Below are 17,385 nucleotides of genomic sequence, written 5' to 3'. Positions count from 1 at the left end.
GTGTCCCATGCAGGCTCATGATTCACAAAGGCTTCACTGAGGAGCAGTTTTGGATTTACCTCTGCTGGGGTCTCTGGAAACATAAGGCCTACACGGGGAAGGGAGCGGAAGTCTCGGACCTGTACGAAGCAGGGGCTGGACTAGGCTCTCTGCATAAAGCCGTAACCAGGAAGGAGCTATCCTTTTGCAGATGGAAAAAATGCCCTCCAGCCTAGGAGCACAGCTTGAAATCAGGGGTCTTGCCCTGGGCTCTGAGTGGGAACCAAGTCACCCATGCAACACTAGAACCTAAGCTGGCACCGCGCAACCCTCAGAACAAAGAAACCTCCAAACCTGGAAACTAGGTCAGACTGGTGATACTTTGATGAACCTGAGTGATGGCTATATGAAGGTTCATTATATGATTCTCTACTTTTTATGTATGTTTAAAATTTTTTATCATAAAAAAATGTTTACATTAAAAATACTGTAACTAGCTTCTAAGACAAATACTGGTCCCCAAACACTCTGCATCATTTGGCTTCAATACCAGATCCCGCTCTTGTTTTTAAGTTCAAATCTTTGCTTCTGGCACCTGGAAATTTCAAGCTCAACTATAAAATTTAAGTGTTTCTTGGCATATTTTATCCAGCATGGAGGGAGAAGGAGGGCTTCTCACGTCTTCTCAGTCTGACAAACTGATTGGAAGTCCTTTCCCCTGAATAAACTCTAACTCATCCTTCAAAGCCCCACTCAAATGCTCCCTCCTCCAGCCACCAAGCAGAGCTAGGTGTGCATTCACTGCCATTTCCCCCAGGGCTCCCACAGGTCACCATCCCCCATGCCTGGGTGAGGACTGGATATGTTTTCTGTTCCCATCAACAGAGGGAATTCGAGGACTGAGTCTGTGGCAGAGCCCAGCACAGGGCCTGCTGAGCAGTAGATTCAGATATAGCTGGCTCTTTAGTGTAGGCTATGGGAGCTACTGATTTCCCAAAACAGCAAGACCCAAGAGCTATAATTCTGCTATAATTCTGGGCTTTTGCGGAGGCTGAGCTATGGCTGCTACAGGAGACTCAGGGGCCAGATCTGAGCTGGCTGCAATCTGCAAGGAGGCTATAGAAAGTAGGCTCTTCCCAAGCCGGTGCTCATGCTCTAGTCCCAAGAGGAAAGAGCAGGGGCAGGTCCAGGCCTAACCCGTAGCCACCCCCCACCCTGTCTCCTGGCCTAGCAGCCCCTGGTGCCCAGAAATAAGCAGACAACCTGGCTCTCAGCCCTGGCCCTTTGATCCAGGCAAGCATCAACACCTGGCTGGCGCCCTCCACCTGGCTCCGACCTTATCGGGGCCTGGGGAAGAGACAGGTGCCTGCGGCCCAGGCCAATTAGGTGATTTGCCTGGGTGCCCACTGAGTCACATCTTGGTCTAGCTCGCCTAGCTTCTTGGCTCAGATGGCCAAAGACGTGAGGACACTCTTGGACACCATCCCAGCTGTGCCAGGGGTAGGTAGAAGGGTGAGGGTAAGAGCCAGGGAATAAGGACTCGGGGATCTCTGAGAGTGCTGGGACTCTAATTATGGCCCAGAGGCATCCATCTTGAAAACACTGAGATAGATGTCAGACTCTCAGACACCTGGAACAAGCCTCGCCAATCCAGTGGCCATCTGTGCCCCCTCCCCAAGCCAACAGGACAGCACACGCAGAGTCCCAATTCCGGGCCTGCTACTCTCTTACCATGAGACCTTAAGCAAGTCATTTCTCCACTCTTGACCTCTGCTCCTTCATCTAGAAAGTGAAGTTGACCAAACAGAACTTGTAGGAGGAATAATCAAGCACGATGATGCCTGGGGTATTTGGGGTACTCGTCCACTTCTGGCCAGGTCAACAGGGATCAGTAGAGACTGCTATGACTTCTCTCAGCCAACTGTGGCAGTGCTATGACCCTCACAGCCCTCCCACTCACACCCTGGGCAGCTGCACTGGCCCTGACCTCACTCAGTGGGAGGTTAATGGAAAAGGCTGAGGTAGAGCCTTACTCCACATCAGTCAGTAAGGCCAAGACCAAGATAGGATGAGGCTCAGCTGGTCCCCCATGTCTCAGGGGCCACAGAGGGAGGGTACTGGATGGCTAGGCGCTCTCTGCCTTTCCCTCATCAGCTCAGCAGCTCGCTCCCTTCCATGCTCCCATCCAGCTTGAACTCTCTCTCCTCTGCTCTAAGAGCTAGTCACTGGGAGTGCAGCTGGAGGGACCCGTCCCAGGCCCCAGGGTGGTTGACTTGCTCTAGCCCAGCCAGGGAGGCCCAGCAAGGGGGTCGGGACCAGGGGAGGGATTTGGGCTCACATCCCGGGTGAAGATGACATGTACATGGCAAGGACCTAGCCACACTTAGGAGGTGCTGGACCATACAGCCTTGCCCAAGTCCTAGCTTCATCAACTCTCACACATTAGGGCTGAGCCCTGAAACTATTATGTCCTCTCTCTCTGAGCCCCAGAGACCCCATCTGAGAAATGAGCACAGGCAGCTCATTGTGGAGGCCTGGCATTGTGCATACTGGAATGCCACCTAAACAGGTCAGGCAAGTTCCTGGACAGAGCCAGCTCACTCTACCCCTCCCTCCCAGGAGAGCTCAGAATGGGGAAGGGGTTCACAGACTGGAAAACAGGCCATGGTCTTCTTCTCACATATCTGACTGTGCCTCACAGCCAGATAGACTCCTGGACCAAGGGGACCAGGCAGGCCACAGAGCAAGGTTGGGGCCAAGTCAGGACCAGCCCAGGACTCAGTGCTGGCTCTGAGTCTCTGCCCATGTCTAAGGGGCCTGCTGAGGGCACGGCCAGCATGGCCACAGCTAGTGGGAGGGCCAGGGAGCCAAGAGCTCAGGTCTGCAGGGGCCATATAGTTGACAGGGAAGGGACAAGGGAGACATAGACCCTGGATGGAGGTCCAGACAGGCTGGGATAACTGCTTAATGACCTGCCACACTGCTCTGGCCCAGGGGTCTGGGGCCCTGCCTCCTCACCAGTCAGGAGGGTGGGGCCTCCAGGGAGATAGGGTCAAGAAACTTAGGCCCCATCCTAGCCCAAGACCCAGCTCCTCAGGCTCCTGCCCTGAGTCTGGGAATAGGTCTGGGGCTGACCAAGAGGTTGATTCCCAGGTTGATGGCAGTGGAAGGACCTGGGGTTAAGGAGAAGATATGGAAACAGAGTTGACAAGGCTCTGTTGACATTGCCCAAGTTACTGATCTAAGGATTTTCCCTCACCAGCCTCAGAATGGAACCTGGATGCCTGGGTCCTGATGAGGCCCCAAGACCCAAAAGAAGGGTAACCTCCAAGGAACTGAGTCCTTGGCCTGCACGCTGGTATATCTCCCATAGTCCCTCAGGGCACTATGGGAGATTTGTTTTGTTTTACAGGGAGAGCAGAGGCTGGAGAAGGTTGCCTTTTGTGAGTGGCAACAGTGGGATTTGGATGCAAAGTCTATGCTCTTTCCAGTGAGTCAGGACCAGGAAGAGACCCAGCAGGGAATGACCCACCTGGGTGGAGGGGGCCTGAGATGCCGAGACGTGAAAGGGGGTGGGCCTCACCTGACTGCAGCAAGCCAGCGCCTCGGTCCTTGACCCCAAAGTGCTTCTGGATGTCCAGGAGGACTCCTGGAGGGAAAGACAGATGATGCTTACTGATGACGTCTGATACCCGGCACGCCCATTACCCCAGCCCACCTAGGTGACCCCAGTCCCAGCCCAGCCCTCTTTCTACTTTGCAGGGCCCAGCCTGGCCCCATCTACATAATTCCACCCTGCCCAGTTTAGCCAGGCCACTGGGGATGTTGGAGTCCAAATTTCTATCCTGCCCTACTAGGCCTTCTGTGCTCACCCTAGGGGTAGGATCTCACCTCCTCCCTGGCTGCTGCAGGGACCTAAGGCACAGACAGGCCAGGTTCCTCCATGGTTACTCAGCTCAGTGGAACAGCCAAGCCTTCTATCTGCTACCCTGGGCCTCTGGCCTACCTGCGGCCCGAACCCAGACTGTGTACTGGCACCTGAGGAATAGACATGCGCCCTGTCCTCAAGGAAGACCACCAAGTCTGAAGCCCAGAGAGCAGGTAGGCAGCCACTGAAAGCTGCAGGGGAAGCCCTCTGGCTGGGAGATGGTTGAGGGGGCTCACAGGCAATGTTCATACCTGCTCACCAGCACATGTGCACAAGCACATGAGCACACACACACAAATACATGTATACGCTCACCCAGCTGTCCTCAAGATTATAACCAGGACCCCCAATTTTCCAGTGCAGGAGTTGAGATGCAGAGGGAAGCAGGCAGGGCTGCAGGACAGCTTTCCAGGGGGAAGGGGATCCCTCCTCCCAAGTCCCAGCCACCTCTGCTCTCTCATTAGGGCTTTGCATGACAAGGAAGGGGTCAACCAGAACAACCAGAAACCACTCCCACCTGTGGATAGACAGAACCATGGCTATATGGGATTCAGCAAGCTCCTCGGCCCCTCTCATCTCTTATAGCACTTGACCAGAGCCCTGAATAAGCACAACCTCCAGCCCTGAGGGCCCGAGGGCCCCCACCTCGGCTTATCTCTGAGGACAGCAGGAGGCTGGGCCACAGGTCAGAGCCCCCTGACCACTGCACATCTGCACTGAGAAGGGAAAAAAGGAGGAGGAGACAGGGACTGCATCAGGAGTTCCCTATTCAGGGGACAGAGGAAGGGACTGGACCCTGCTTTCAGGGGTCTCTCAGAGCTCTTTATGATGACGATGATGTCGGCATTTGAAATGATGATGAAATGATGAAATGATAATGGTTTGAATCATTGAGCATTAAGTGCTTTGCTAGTTTAATCCTCATACAATCCTATGAAGCTGATACTATTGTGCCGCAGGACAGATAAGGAAAACCAAGGCACGGGAAGTTAAGCCACACTCTTAGTCATACAACAGGAAAGTAGGCAAAAGTGGAATCTCCAAGCACTATATGAAAATCCCATCTGGTGGCTGACGGTGTAGAAGTGGAGAGAGTAGAGTATCACTGTCCCTCCCAAGATCCAGAGTTGGGATGCTGAGCAATTTCCTGGGATGCAGGTCAGACCCTGCTGCTGTCCTAGCAGCCTGACAGCCAAGAGAAACTGGCCTCCTCCCTGTTAATGCCCACAGTGGATTTACCATAATTACCCATAATGAAGAGGCTGTGTGAGGCCCAGTTAATGACTTAATAACCAAGGCAGGCTGTGGCCTTGCCTTGAAGGCAGAGCCAGGGGCCAGTCCTGAGCCTGCGGATGGCAGGGCCACCAAGTAGGACCTCCAGAGTGCCCCAACTTGGCCTCAGAGGCCCAGAGTTTCATCAGGGCCTGTGGGTGGCACGACTGGGTCTGATCTTGGGGAGCTACCCACACTCACCTCCCACTCCACAGTCCATTCCTACGCCTGAGCCAGGACCTGTTCGCCTGATGTGTGGGTCTGATCTCATCACTCTCTCACAGAGTCGCCATCAACTATGGCTCCCTACTGCCTCAGGGGAGGATCTAGGCCCGCCACCAGACCACAGGGCTATAGGTTCGGCCCTTCCAACCCTACTCTCCAGCCTCACTTCTCAGGACACCACCCCTCCACCCAGTACTCCAGCCACCCAAAACTACTCATGACCACTCAATTACACATGTTTTCTAGCCTGGCACAATTTTGTTGGCTCTGCTAATTCCTGCCACTCCTTTAAGACTAGTTCAGGTGCCTTCTCTTCTGGGAAGTCTTCCCTGATTTCTACCTCTCCCACCACCCTCAATAAGTTAGTTGCCCCTGTCTATCTTGTTTTAGCACTTGTCACATTAGGTTTAGTTAGTTCTACAGGGAAGAGACGTAAGAACATGGATATGAGTTCCTTGGACCCAGTGGCCAAGAGCTAAGAGCCAACAGTTATTGGTTTCTGCTAAGTTCCAGGTACCATGTAAAGCTCTTCAGATGGTATTTCTACCTCTGCTGCCTATGCTGGTATCAGCGATTATCACCCTCATTTTACATATGAGGAAACTGAGGCTCTGAGAAGCAAAATAACTTGTCATACAGCACTTAAGGTGTTAGAGGTAAGATTTGAAACCAGATCTATTGCCAAAACCAAAGCTCATTCTTCTGCCACACTGCTTCTGCATGGTTCACTCTTGTTTTCCAGCCCAGGGCCCAGCACACTGCCAGCAACTGTGAAGTGGATGCACAGTCAGATGGGTGAGTGTCCGCCTCATCCTCCACTCTAGACCATGAGCCTCTTGAGGGCTAGGACCATGGCAAGTCACCCCCAGGACCCAGAACAAGGACCATTTAGAATGGGTGGAGTTGGCAGGCAATATGGAGGTAAAACTCTCCCTGGGCCCCTGAAGAATGAGTCCCTATCCACAGCCAAATGGAAGGCATGAATCTGAGATAACTGTTGGCTCACTTCCTGGGAAGGAAGCCATATAAACATGGTCATCATGAAGACGGCTTGTGTGCACAGCAAATCAAAACACTCTTATTTCCTCCCAATTCACATTCTACCCACCTGACTAGACTCAATCCCCGTCCCATACTTAGAGGCACAGCATTTGCCTCTGCCTCTAGGAACCCTCCTCTGACCTCTTCTACTGCACAGAGCTCCTGGAAAGTGGTGGGGGGGACATTTCTCCATGTCCAGATGGGCATCCAGGGCCACTGGGAACTCTCAGGCAATCTAGACCCTAAGATACAGGAAGCTTTGGATGTCCACACCCCAGCAACCCCTGGAGCTCAACCTTGGGTCCAAGGCCTGAACTCCAGGCAAAAAATCAGAGAGAACCTTCCCAGGGAGCAGGGCCTCATGCAGGCCATAGGCCCTAGATCAGGCCCTGTCTGAGCCTTTCTGGGTTGTTTTCCCTCTTATAGAACTGGAAGGGGCTATGGCCACAAGTGATTGAGATCCCACTGGCTCCTGGCACAGGAAACATGTGTCACAGCCGCCCTGCCGGTCATCTCAGATTTTCCTCTGGGCTCCAGCCTGGCTTGGGCCCACACACCCCCTCCCTTCTTTACCACAGCCTTATTTTTAGCCTCTTTCCTGGAGGCTGAGGTTTGGTGGGTCACAGGATAAGCCTCATGTCCAGGAGCAACCTCCTACAGCTCAGGCCAAGCCCCTTTCACCAGCCCTACCAGCCAAAGGCATGCAAGGTGGGGCTTCTACCTCACACGCAACCCCCAGCCTTCCCATGGCCCTAACTCTCAACCCAGGACTCTCCAGGCAGTCACCCCAAATCCACATTCAGAAGCGCCCTCTGTCCACAGGGTTCCCATCCCTAAGCCAAGAAAACACTCTGGAACAGAAGAAGCATCTGGACTTTCTCATCCATTGACCCCAGTTACACCCCTTCCGAGCCCCTGAGGGTCTCAACTCTTGTCTAAGGCTAACTGTCCCCAGCTCTAGGCCTACTGTCCCTCCTGCCTCCCAGTGATCTTGCCGTGGGTCCACCCCTGGCTTGAGCTTATACATAGTCTTAGCATCTACTTCTGTCTTCTGTACATCAGCCCACAAAAGTGCTCACATCCCTCTCATCCTGGTGATGAAAGCAATCCTGACTTGTCCCCTCTGCCAACCACTCCTCTCTCCCCCGCTCTAGCGAAAGTTCTTAGATGAGTTCTCTCCCCTTCCAAACTCGAGGTCCTTACCTCCACCACTCCCCTGAAACCAACCACCTCAATCTTACAGACTCTCTCATCCCTCAGTGTCCCAGCCACCTGGACTCCAGTTCTACAGCTCCCCAATCTGGTCCCCATTCCCTGAGTGGCAACATGGCAATACCCAGGCCAGACACCTAGGAGTTGGCCCTGAAACCTCCTTGCTCCCCATAGGCCCATGAATGAGCCCCAATGATTCTCTCTCTTCTTCACCAGCTGGCCTCCTCTCCAGTCTCCCTTCCGCAGCCTGATCTCACAAGCATTTATTGATCTCTCACTAAGTCCTGGGCTGGGCTTTAGAGCCCATAGACCATGTCTGGACTCAAGAAGCTAACGCCATGGCCCAGTGATTGCCACTTCTGGTTAGGGCTCAGAGTAACCCATGAGTTCTTCAACATCCACTGGCCCACACCACTGGTTCAGTAATACTACTACTAACAACAACAAAAACCTGGGTATTAACATGTATTGAGTGCCAGATACTGTTTTAAGAGTGTTACCTCTATTAGTTCATTGATATGGCTGCCCACTAGTGCTCAATGGCTCCCCACTGCCACCCAAATTAAGCCAAAACTTCTAGCACTTGAGGCCTCCATGATCTACATCTGTACAGATACCTTCTCTGGAGGTGAGACCCAAGTATCTCTTAATATACAGCCCAGTGATTGGAAAACACTGGCCTGGCTGGCCTGAGGACTCTGTGACTTGCATATGACAACCCAAAGGCCTCCAAGCTTTGACTACAGCTGTGCCCTCTTCCTGAGAGTCTATCTCTACTTGTTAAGATCCACCTCATCCGACTTATGGACATGGACAATATATTAGTGGTTACCACAGGGTAGGAGGGAGTGGAGAGGTAAATGGGATAAAAGAGGTCAAATATGTGGTGACAGAAAGAAATCTAACTATGGGTTGTGCGCGCGCACGCACGCACGCGCGCGCGCGCGCACACACACACACACACACCTTAGTGTTGAAACTAACTGGATTTCATTAATCAATGTCACCTGAAACTAACTGGATTTCATTAACCAATGTCACCATAAAAATAAATAAATAAACTTAAGAAAATTAAAAAACAAAAAATTAAGATCCACCTCATCCAGAGCCCAGATTCAAGGTCTGGGCCAGGATGTCCTGCCAACTCCCTCCTCTGGGACTCTTATTGAAGAGATGCCTGAACCTCGAAGGTACCAGAGCTGGATGGAATCTGGCCTGACTCACCTAGCTGGCTGGTCACAAATACAGTGATTTCTCATTACTGCTGGTCCCTTGGCAGCTCCCAGAGGAGCCAGGTCCAAACCCCAACATGCTGATATCAGAGAGTTCTCAAAAAGGTCAAGGTGTAAGAGGAAACTGACACTGACCTCAGGGGCCCCTAGCTCAGACCAGCCTCAAATGCAAGGTTGGGACAACATAAGGTCTCTTCCTGCCCAGTCAGCCAGAGCAAGCTACATGGTGCTCAAGGTTACTCCCCCAAGTACAGTCATCATCACCCTACGTTCACCCTGCTTCTCTCAGAGCAGCTGGAAACTTGGCTGAATTCTCAAGAATATGGGCTCCAGAGCCAGACCATCTGGGTTCAAATCCTGACTTCTGCACCTTCCCTGCTGTGTGACCCTAGGCAAGTTACTTAACCTCTCTGTGCAGTTTCCTCCTCTGTAATACAGCTTAATTTTAAGGTCTGCTTCCTATGGTTGTTGTGAGGTTTAAACAGGTTAATCAATGTAAAATGTTTAGAATGATGCCTGGCACATAGTAGGTAGTTACTAAATGTTATCACAGATCATTAACTCATGGGGCAGGAGCCCTGGCCATAACAGAATGATAGGAACTCCCACCTCAGTAATCTTTTCTCCAAAATGAGGACAGATAGTTAGAAAGACAGGGCCTAAGGACCTGAAGGGATGGGCCTTGCCTGCCTTTGGCTGGTCCCTATAGGAGGGGCCCTGGTTCCCCTGCAGAGGCCTCAGAGCTGGTTCACTTTGAGAGTCTTGCCCCTGCTCCAATGCTAGGCCACAGCTCCCGCCCCAGTAATTATAGGGGCCTGACGGCCTGGCTTTGCTGATCTGGCTCTGGATAGCTAAGGCTGGGAAACCACAGCCTGGCCCTGCTAAAAACCCTCTCCCCTCTGCCCCAGCCTCAGGGAACTGGCCAAGGCAGTCCCTAAACTGGGGACCCAAGCTCTCAAGCACACGCACTTCCTGCCCCAGGACTTCCACGGGGCAAACTCCTGCCCCTGTCCCCCAGAGACAAGCTGAGTGACCTCCAGGAACATCTGGCCCCCACTCCAAGTTTCAGGTCACCCACCTGAGAGTGACCCAGGATCTCCATACATCTGGGCTGGGTTCATCCTAAATCTCAAGTGCGTTTGTTCTACATATACTGACCATCCTCCTTCCATGTCACCCTACAAATCTGGGTCATTAATGTCAAGACAACTTAGTGGTCATCTCTGCAGGAACCATGAGGATAAGGCCCCCAAGCCCCAGAGCCTCAGCCCCTCAGAGAGGCCCTACTCTCTCCCTGGAGAGCCTAGACCCTGAACTTATCCCTCTAAAGAGTACTCCAGCTAGAGACCATAACATCCCTCCCTACCAAGAGCCCTGCCCACATACCCTGCCAGCCCTAGAGGGGAACTGCCCCCAGAGCTCAAAGAGCCCTCCCTTCTCCCTACCAAGTCTCTATGCCTGGAGTGGGTGGGGACAGGCAGCCTGGCCTCTCTCCTGTGGTTCTAGTCTATCATTTGGGGCCAGCTTTCCTGGAACCAGACTTGGCCTTAGCAATTTGGGGGCTTTGCATAGCCGTTCCTTTCCCAGCTCAGCCTCTCAGCCCCTGTCCTGCCTCAGGGGCTCCCACGACCACCTGGCAGGGGACGAGGTGGCCATACCATTATCATGACCCTCAAAGAGCATGGCCTATGTCAGGGGTCCCCAAACCCTGGGCTGCGGACTGGTACTAGTCCATGGCCTGTTAGGAACCAGGGCCTCACAGCAGGAGATGAGCAGTGGGTGAGTGAGCAAAGCTTCATCTGTATCTGCAGCCACTCTCAAGCACTAGCATCACCACCTCAGCTCCACCTCAGATTATCAGGCATTAGATTCTCATAGGAGAACCACTCTCTGGTCCTAAAAAGGTTGGGAATCACAGACCTATGTGACCACAGACACAGGATTAGAGGGAGGAAGGGGGAGAGATAAGAGATCCCAGAATGGCGTGGCTCAAGCCCACGAACTCCCAGCTTCTCCTGGTGTGCTGCTTCAGTGGCCAAGGGTACCAGTGACTTCTGCTCCCACTTCTCGAGTGGAAAATTGAGATTCGGAAGATGAATGGGACAAAATTCACAGAACCAGGCAGGAGCAAGGCTGAGCTGGCCTCCAAGCTCCAAGCCTGGCCTATGTCCCCCCACCTTACCCCAACTAGACCCAGAAAAGAGGGTACGACCAGCCCTCTCTCAACATCCATACGCACAGCACTCATATGGATGTTAGAAACAGTGTGTGACCAAGAAACGTCACCCTCCCCAGGCATAGCCCTTTACAGTTTACAAAGTCTAATCATGCTCCTTGCTTCCTGGGACTCCATTCGGCAAATCCATGCTTGACAGTGAAGGGACCACGAAGACCTCATGGAGCTACCAAGTTGAGGGGAGACCCCAGCAAGGTCTCCATGATGGGAGAGAACTGAGGGAAGGTAGGAGGCCAAGCCCTAGTCCTAGGCTCCAAGCTGTCAAGTGCATTGTCCCTCTTACTTCTTGCTCTAATGTAACTGCTTCTGCTCTCAGACACATCTCCCCCAGGACTCCTTTAATCAACCTCCCAGCTACCAGAAAAGGGCCAGGACTAGAGCAGGCAGCCTCACTGTGTGACCTGGGCCCAGCCCTTCCCCTCGAATGCCTCTCTATAGAAGAGACCAGACAAAGCTACTATGGTGCCCTCCAGAATGTACAGAAACCATTCTGCCCAGTGTGTGGGCAAGGGGGCCTCACTGTCAGAGTTGAGGGCTGAGTAGACAAGGACCATGCTGACTTCCCCGATCTCCTTTCTAGGGGTGCAAGGCTCCGTAGCTCATCGGGTGCCCTGGTCAGTACAAACAGGTAGCACTGGCAACCACGAGAGAAGCCCTGGCCTCAGCAACAGGGGCCTGGTCCTTACCTAGGATTGTCTAAACCTATCAAGGCCCCTTCGGCCCAGAGGGATGGGCTTTGGGGTTAGGGTCAACTCATCTCTGCCAATCAGTCAGCAAGGGTCAAGCCTGTGCCAGCACCCTACCACACACACATATTGGGGTCACAGAGATGACCAGGATTGGCCCCTCAAGGCTAGAGGAAAATGTCCACCAGACATAGGGGTAGATGCTATAATGGATATGGAATATAGTGCAGCTGAAAAGCAGGCGTTAGGTGCCTGGCTCAGCTCAGAGAGTTGGGAAGACCTCCTGGAAGGAGGCAGAGGCACCACTGACACCTACCCAGGGAAACTGAGGTTGGCTGCTGCCATACCTGGGAAACAGACCTAGTTATCCTGGGGGAGGGAGGTACAGGCAGAGCCAGGGGCCAGCAGACAAGAGTTCCTGGGACCTAGCTACCCTTGGGAGCAAAAGCCTGATCACAGAAAGAGGAGCAAAATCATTTATTGTTGATTCAGGGTTCAGAGAGGGCCAGGATCTACCTCAGGTCACACAGCAAGTCTAGCAAAGCAAGGAGCAAGAAGCTCAGCCCAGAAGACATTCAGGGCCCAAAAGTGAGCCTGGCCCCAAGAGCCTGGGGATGAAGCCAATGTCCTCTTTGCTTCCCTCACTCTCACCCCCTGTCTATCCTCTGGATTTCAGCTCCCCACACCCAGGCAGAAACAAAAGCTACTTCCTATCTGAGGAAGGGACATGGAGCTCTTCCTTTCTGAGCACCTCTGACCTAGCTATAACCTACAGCCCTGCAGCCTTCCTGTCCCATTCACAAAATGAGAAACTAAGGCACAGGCTGGAGTGTTAAATGGCCCTGGGTCCCAGGGCCATTTAAACTCAATGTAGTGAGTTTCAAGGCACTTCCTCTGACAGGTCAACAGCACAGCTGAGGTGCTGGCAAAACCAACTAGAAGGTGCCTAAGGAGGAAGAAGGATCAAGGAAATAGGCAGCTGGCAGTTAGTCATTAGGGTGCCAACATTCCAGGGCAGCCAGTGGTTGACCTGGGTACTGACCTGCCAGAGAGGCGCTCTGGAATGTGGCCCTGGGATACTCCACCCTGCAGACTTTAGGTAGTACTGATGTGGCTGTGGCTAGGATGGGGCCACCCACTGAGAAAAAGACTACTTGAGGAAGTATGGGGGAGGTGATATTGACTATCCTTATCCACAAAGATAGCCACAGAGCTTGGGGCTTGACTTGGCCTCTACCCACCCAAACAACCCTGTAAATGGCCCTGGGCCTCCATTTCCCCCATCTGTCATCTCTGGACAAACTCAACCAGGTAGACAAAAAAGAGCCAAGCGCCCCAGCCTGGCAGTCCCCTCTGGCACCCAGCTCAGGTGTTTAGGGAAGCCCCTAGTTCCTGCCAGGCCTGTGTTCCTGGCTGGGTCCCTAACCTCAGCTATCTTTCTGGGCTTCTGTTAGTGAACAGTTGTCATGGATACCGGTCTCAGCTTCCTTGGCAGAAAAAGACTCCCCCAGGGCAGCACTCTGCCTCTCCTCACCAGCCCCCGCCCCAACCAATTTCAAGTGCCCAGTCTGCCATGGGCTGGATCAAAGGAAAAAACAAAGGTCCCAGGAAGAGACAGGTACCCCAGAGAAGTTGGGGAAGGATCTCAGCTCTCAAATAGACATTCTCCAAGCATCAACAGGGCCGGCGCCAGCTCCCTCTTGCTGGGCCTGGTTCCAGGAACAGAAGGCTGCCACCTATACCATCAGCTCTGCTTCCATTTTACAGATGGGGCAGAGGCAGCTCTGGCTCCAAGAAGCAGAGCTGGGAAGAGCAGACCCAGGACCCTCGCCTGAGGGCTCCCTCTTTCTCCTGACCTGGTGGCCATGAGTGAATTCAGAATGGAGAGTGGGTGGCTACTAGGCTGGTAGCAAGAGCCACATGCCCTAGGGTAGCTCAAATCACCTCCCTTAAATTGAGCTGAAATTCATCTGCCCAAAGGGCTCTTACCCTGGTCAGCAGTCTCTGAGTTTCTAGGCCAGAAGCAGGAGGCATGTCTCTGCCTCCATCAAGAGAACATTGTACTGGGAGTGGAAGGGAGGAAAGGGTTCTGGTCCTGCTCTGTCCTGCCGCATGATGTTGGATAAGTACCTGCATTCTCCTGGTATCAGTTCCCCCATCCAAACAAGGAGGCAGAGGAAAGGGTTTAGAAGTGGTTGGTTTCTGGGCTACCTCAATTTCAGCCAAGGCTGGGTAAGAAAAGCAAGAGCAGGAGTCTGGCCCTCCTCACTTGCTTCCAAGGCCACTGCCCTCAGGGGGTTCTCACGGCAGGGAGGAGAGGCCATAATTAACTGGATCTCTGGGTGGCGCATTGGGAATGCTAGCACAGAGGAAGAACCTGCTGGAGTTCCCAGGATGGAGACTAACCCTGGTGGAGAAGGGAGGGAATCGCAAAGGTATTCTGAAAGATAACTGTCCAAAACAGAGGAAAACGGGAAGGTTGTCATGGCTGAGGCACAGTCGACATTTGTGAAGCTCTCCTAGGAGTCTGGCCCTGTCCCAGATGCTTAAGAGACATTCTCATTCATTCCACACCACCCGGAGGTAGAGAGGAGGAAATGATCACCCAGAAGGCTCAAGTGACATCACCAAGGTCGCAGGGCTGGTAGCTGAAGAGCTTGGACTCTGAACTCTGGCATCGAAGACTTTAGACCTGTGCTGTCAATTGCAGTGGCCCTAGCCGCTGTGGCTGTTGAGTACCCTAAATGCAGCTCATCTAAATCAACATGTGCTATAAATGTCAAACACACACTGGGTTTCAAAACTTATTATGAAAAAGAAGGCAAAATATTTCATTCATAGCTTTTATACTGATTACATGTCAAAAAACATTGGGTATATTGAGTTAAATAAAACATATTAATTAATTTCACTTATTTTTTTTCACTCTTTTACGTGGCTACTAGAAAATTTTAAATTATACGTGGGGGCTTGCATTATATTCTTTTTGGACAGAGCCGATCTATACCATGAAGACAGAAATACACAGGACGAATTTAAAGGAAAAGAGTGGAAACTCCTCTTATTCTTTGAAGGGAAGCCAGGGCCAGATAGTGAGTTCCTGAGGGGCCAAGTAGGCAGGAACATCAAAGGTGACTGACCAGCAGAGTGTCAGCATCCCTTGCTCTCTCTCAGCTGGGCCAGCCAGCAACAGGTGGACTCAGACCTGGAATGACCATTCTCCTGTTTGACCCATCAAGCCATCGTAGTTGCCATAGAGACAGTAAATCTTCCTAAAAACTGAATTTGGCAGCAGGGAGCTGTTGGGGAACCTACCATAAAGAGAGGGAGAGAAAGCTAGGCTTATCCGGAGAGGAAATCTGTGTATGTTGTGTTGGGAGCGGGGCAGTGCACAAGCTGCAGCCCTGGCCTGAACCGGGAGGGATGCATAACCCAGGCGGTATTTGCACAGGGTTTTCTGACCTTCCTCCCTACTGCCCCACACCTCTCTTAGCCACTGCTCCCACCCCCATCCTTTACCAATTCACCAGAAATTTCCTATCTTCCTCCTCCATTCTGATATTCTGGTTCTGGGACTGAAGTCAGGATTGGGGCAGATAAACACCAGACCTCCTTGATCCTACCCTCATCCCCTCAGCCCCTGGCAGAGTGAGCTTGCCTGAGAGTATCGGAGGGGGTGGGCTGGAGCCAGAAAAAAAAACAACAAGTTGGAAAGTGCTACAGTGCCAGAAGCAGCACCATTCATTGCCCAACTGAGAGAGGGTGGGAAACCTCTTCCTAGGCGGGGCTTACTGGTAGATCTAACGCCAGCCTTGTTGTACACTCTCTGAGCCATCTTGGACAAGGATTGTACAGGGGCCTGTTTCCCCATCTGTACACAGAAGTCTATTTTGCATTGACTACAGGTCACAATGTTCTCTGACTTCTTCCCACCTTAGGGTGGCACCTAAGTTCCCAGGTCCCAGGCAGGCACATGCATGACAGGGGCTGGTGCACTTGGGCCATGCTGGTCTGCTCACCAGACCAAAGTAAGAGCCCCTTGGGGAGAGCCCACCCCAGAAACTGATGCCACTGGTACCCACTTCCAACTCCTCGCAGCAGAGGAATGGAGAGCCGAGGGTTTTGAATATGAGAGTGGGGGAGGGGAAGCCTCTGCTCTCCCACCTGAGTTCTTCCCTTCTAGTTGACACAAAACTCCAATCAACAGAGGAGGAGACTGAGGCCTGGAGAAGGGGACCCAGGTGGGTGTCTGGTTTATGCCAAGGCTCTCCCCTCGATCACCACAAAGTTGTTTTTAGAGTCTGTCCAAAATTCCTCCAGCTATCTTTTCTTTCTTTTTCTTTTTCTTTTTTTTTTTTTTTGTTAGTTCCAGATTTTACAAAGCCGTAGTTAGGCAGATTCTGGGACAGCATGCCAGGTACACAGTCACCAGTCTCCTCCTGAACTACATGCCAGCCTAGCCATGGAGTCTTTTTCTCTCAAAGCTGCACCATTCCCACCTAGGGGCAGCTCAATCTAGAGGAAGTCTCTACTCACAGATCCCTAAGAACTGAAGGAGGGGAGCCGGCAGACTGAAATTCCAGTCCCCCATCTATCCCCAAAAGGCCCAGAGATCAACCACCTCACAAACGGGAGAAACAGACCTAAACACAAGCTGATACTAGCCCAAGGTCACACACCAAGTACAGGAGCGGCAAATCTGGGACTAGAACCCAGTTGTTCTATGGATCCTCACCACATCCCCAAGTCTGGTTCCCAGAGATGCTCACAGAGGATGAGGCAGCCCCTCTCTAGGCCTAGTGGCCTCCACTCTATTCCAGGCACCAGGCGCCATAAAGCAAGGGGAAGCGTCTTTGGGCCTCTAGCCAGGGCCAGCTGCAAACCGCATCCTGGGTCCCCAGGCGCCACGGACCCGCCCCGCCCCGCCCTCTTCTCCCCGCAGCCTGGAGCCTTTGTCAGCCACGCGCTCACACGCTTACACACACATCCGCGCCGCCCGCGTGCACACGCATTCTCCCCAGGCTCAGACCCGCAAGAGGCGCGTGCACTCGCCGCACACACGCAGAGGAGTGGAGGCGGCGGAGGAAGGAAGGAACTGATCTGCTACCGACCGACAGACTGCCTGGGCTGGGGGAAGGGGAGGAGAGGCCCGAGAATCTGAGGCGGGGGCGGAAGGGGGCGCAGAGGCAAAAACGCAGAGAGACGCAAGGAGACTCTCGGAAAAGAGGACAACGGATGGGACGTCAAGGGCTGGCGAGGACGCGCGGACTACTCCAGGGGTGGGGACTGTCTCAACCTCTGGCCCTGAGTGGGGGGCAGTCCTTGGATTGGACCCGTGGATCACAGGGCATCACTTGCCCAGTTGTGCCTGAGCCGAGGGCACTTAAGGTCCCCACGTAAGGCTTGGATATTGAAGGTTTGGGACCAAAGGCTCACAGGGGTACCTCTAGGCAAGGGATCCTGGTTCTCGGGCTGGGTGGGGCACTAGCTCACCTGCTACGGTGTACCTGTCCAGGTAGTTGAGCACGTTGCCCAAGCTGAGGATGGCGGCGGCTGCCCCCCGCCCGCGGCCCA

At 53.0% G+C, this 17,385-nt stretch overlaps 1 protein-coding gene across 1 annotated transcript in view; it reads right to left on the bottom strand.

Annotated features, from left to right (window-relative positions):
* The window catches only part of SPNS2 (sphingolipid transporter 2), a 44,444-nt gene that overhangs the window by 21,620 nt on the left and 5,439 nt on the right, over nt 1–17,385 (bottom strand). The window contains exons 3-4 of the mRNA XM_006922410.3: nt 17,305–17,383; nt 3,563–3,628 (exon numbers count right to left, since the gene is read on the bottom strand). Of these exons, the coding sequence (XP_006922472.1) occupies nt 3,563–3,628; nt 17,305–17,383 (145 nt within the window). The remainder of the gene's footprint in view (nt 1–3,562; nt 3,629–17,304; nt 17,384–17,385) is intronic.

The sequence above is a fragment of the Pteropus alecto genome, unplaced genomic scaffold, assembly GCF_000325575.1.
Source record: "Pteropus alecto unplaced genomic scaffold, ASM32557v1 scaffold398, whole genome shotgun sequence".
NCBI classification, from domain to species: Eukaryota; Metazoa; Chordata; class Mammalia; order Chiroptera; family Pteropodidae; genus Pteropus; species Pteropus alecto.
The sequence above is the reverse complement of the archived record's forward strand: the minus strand, read 5'-3'. Positions and strand labels throughout refer to the sequence as shown.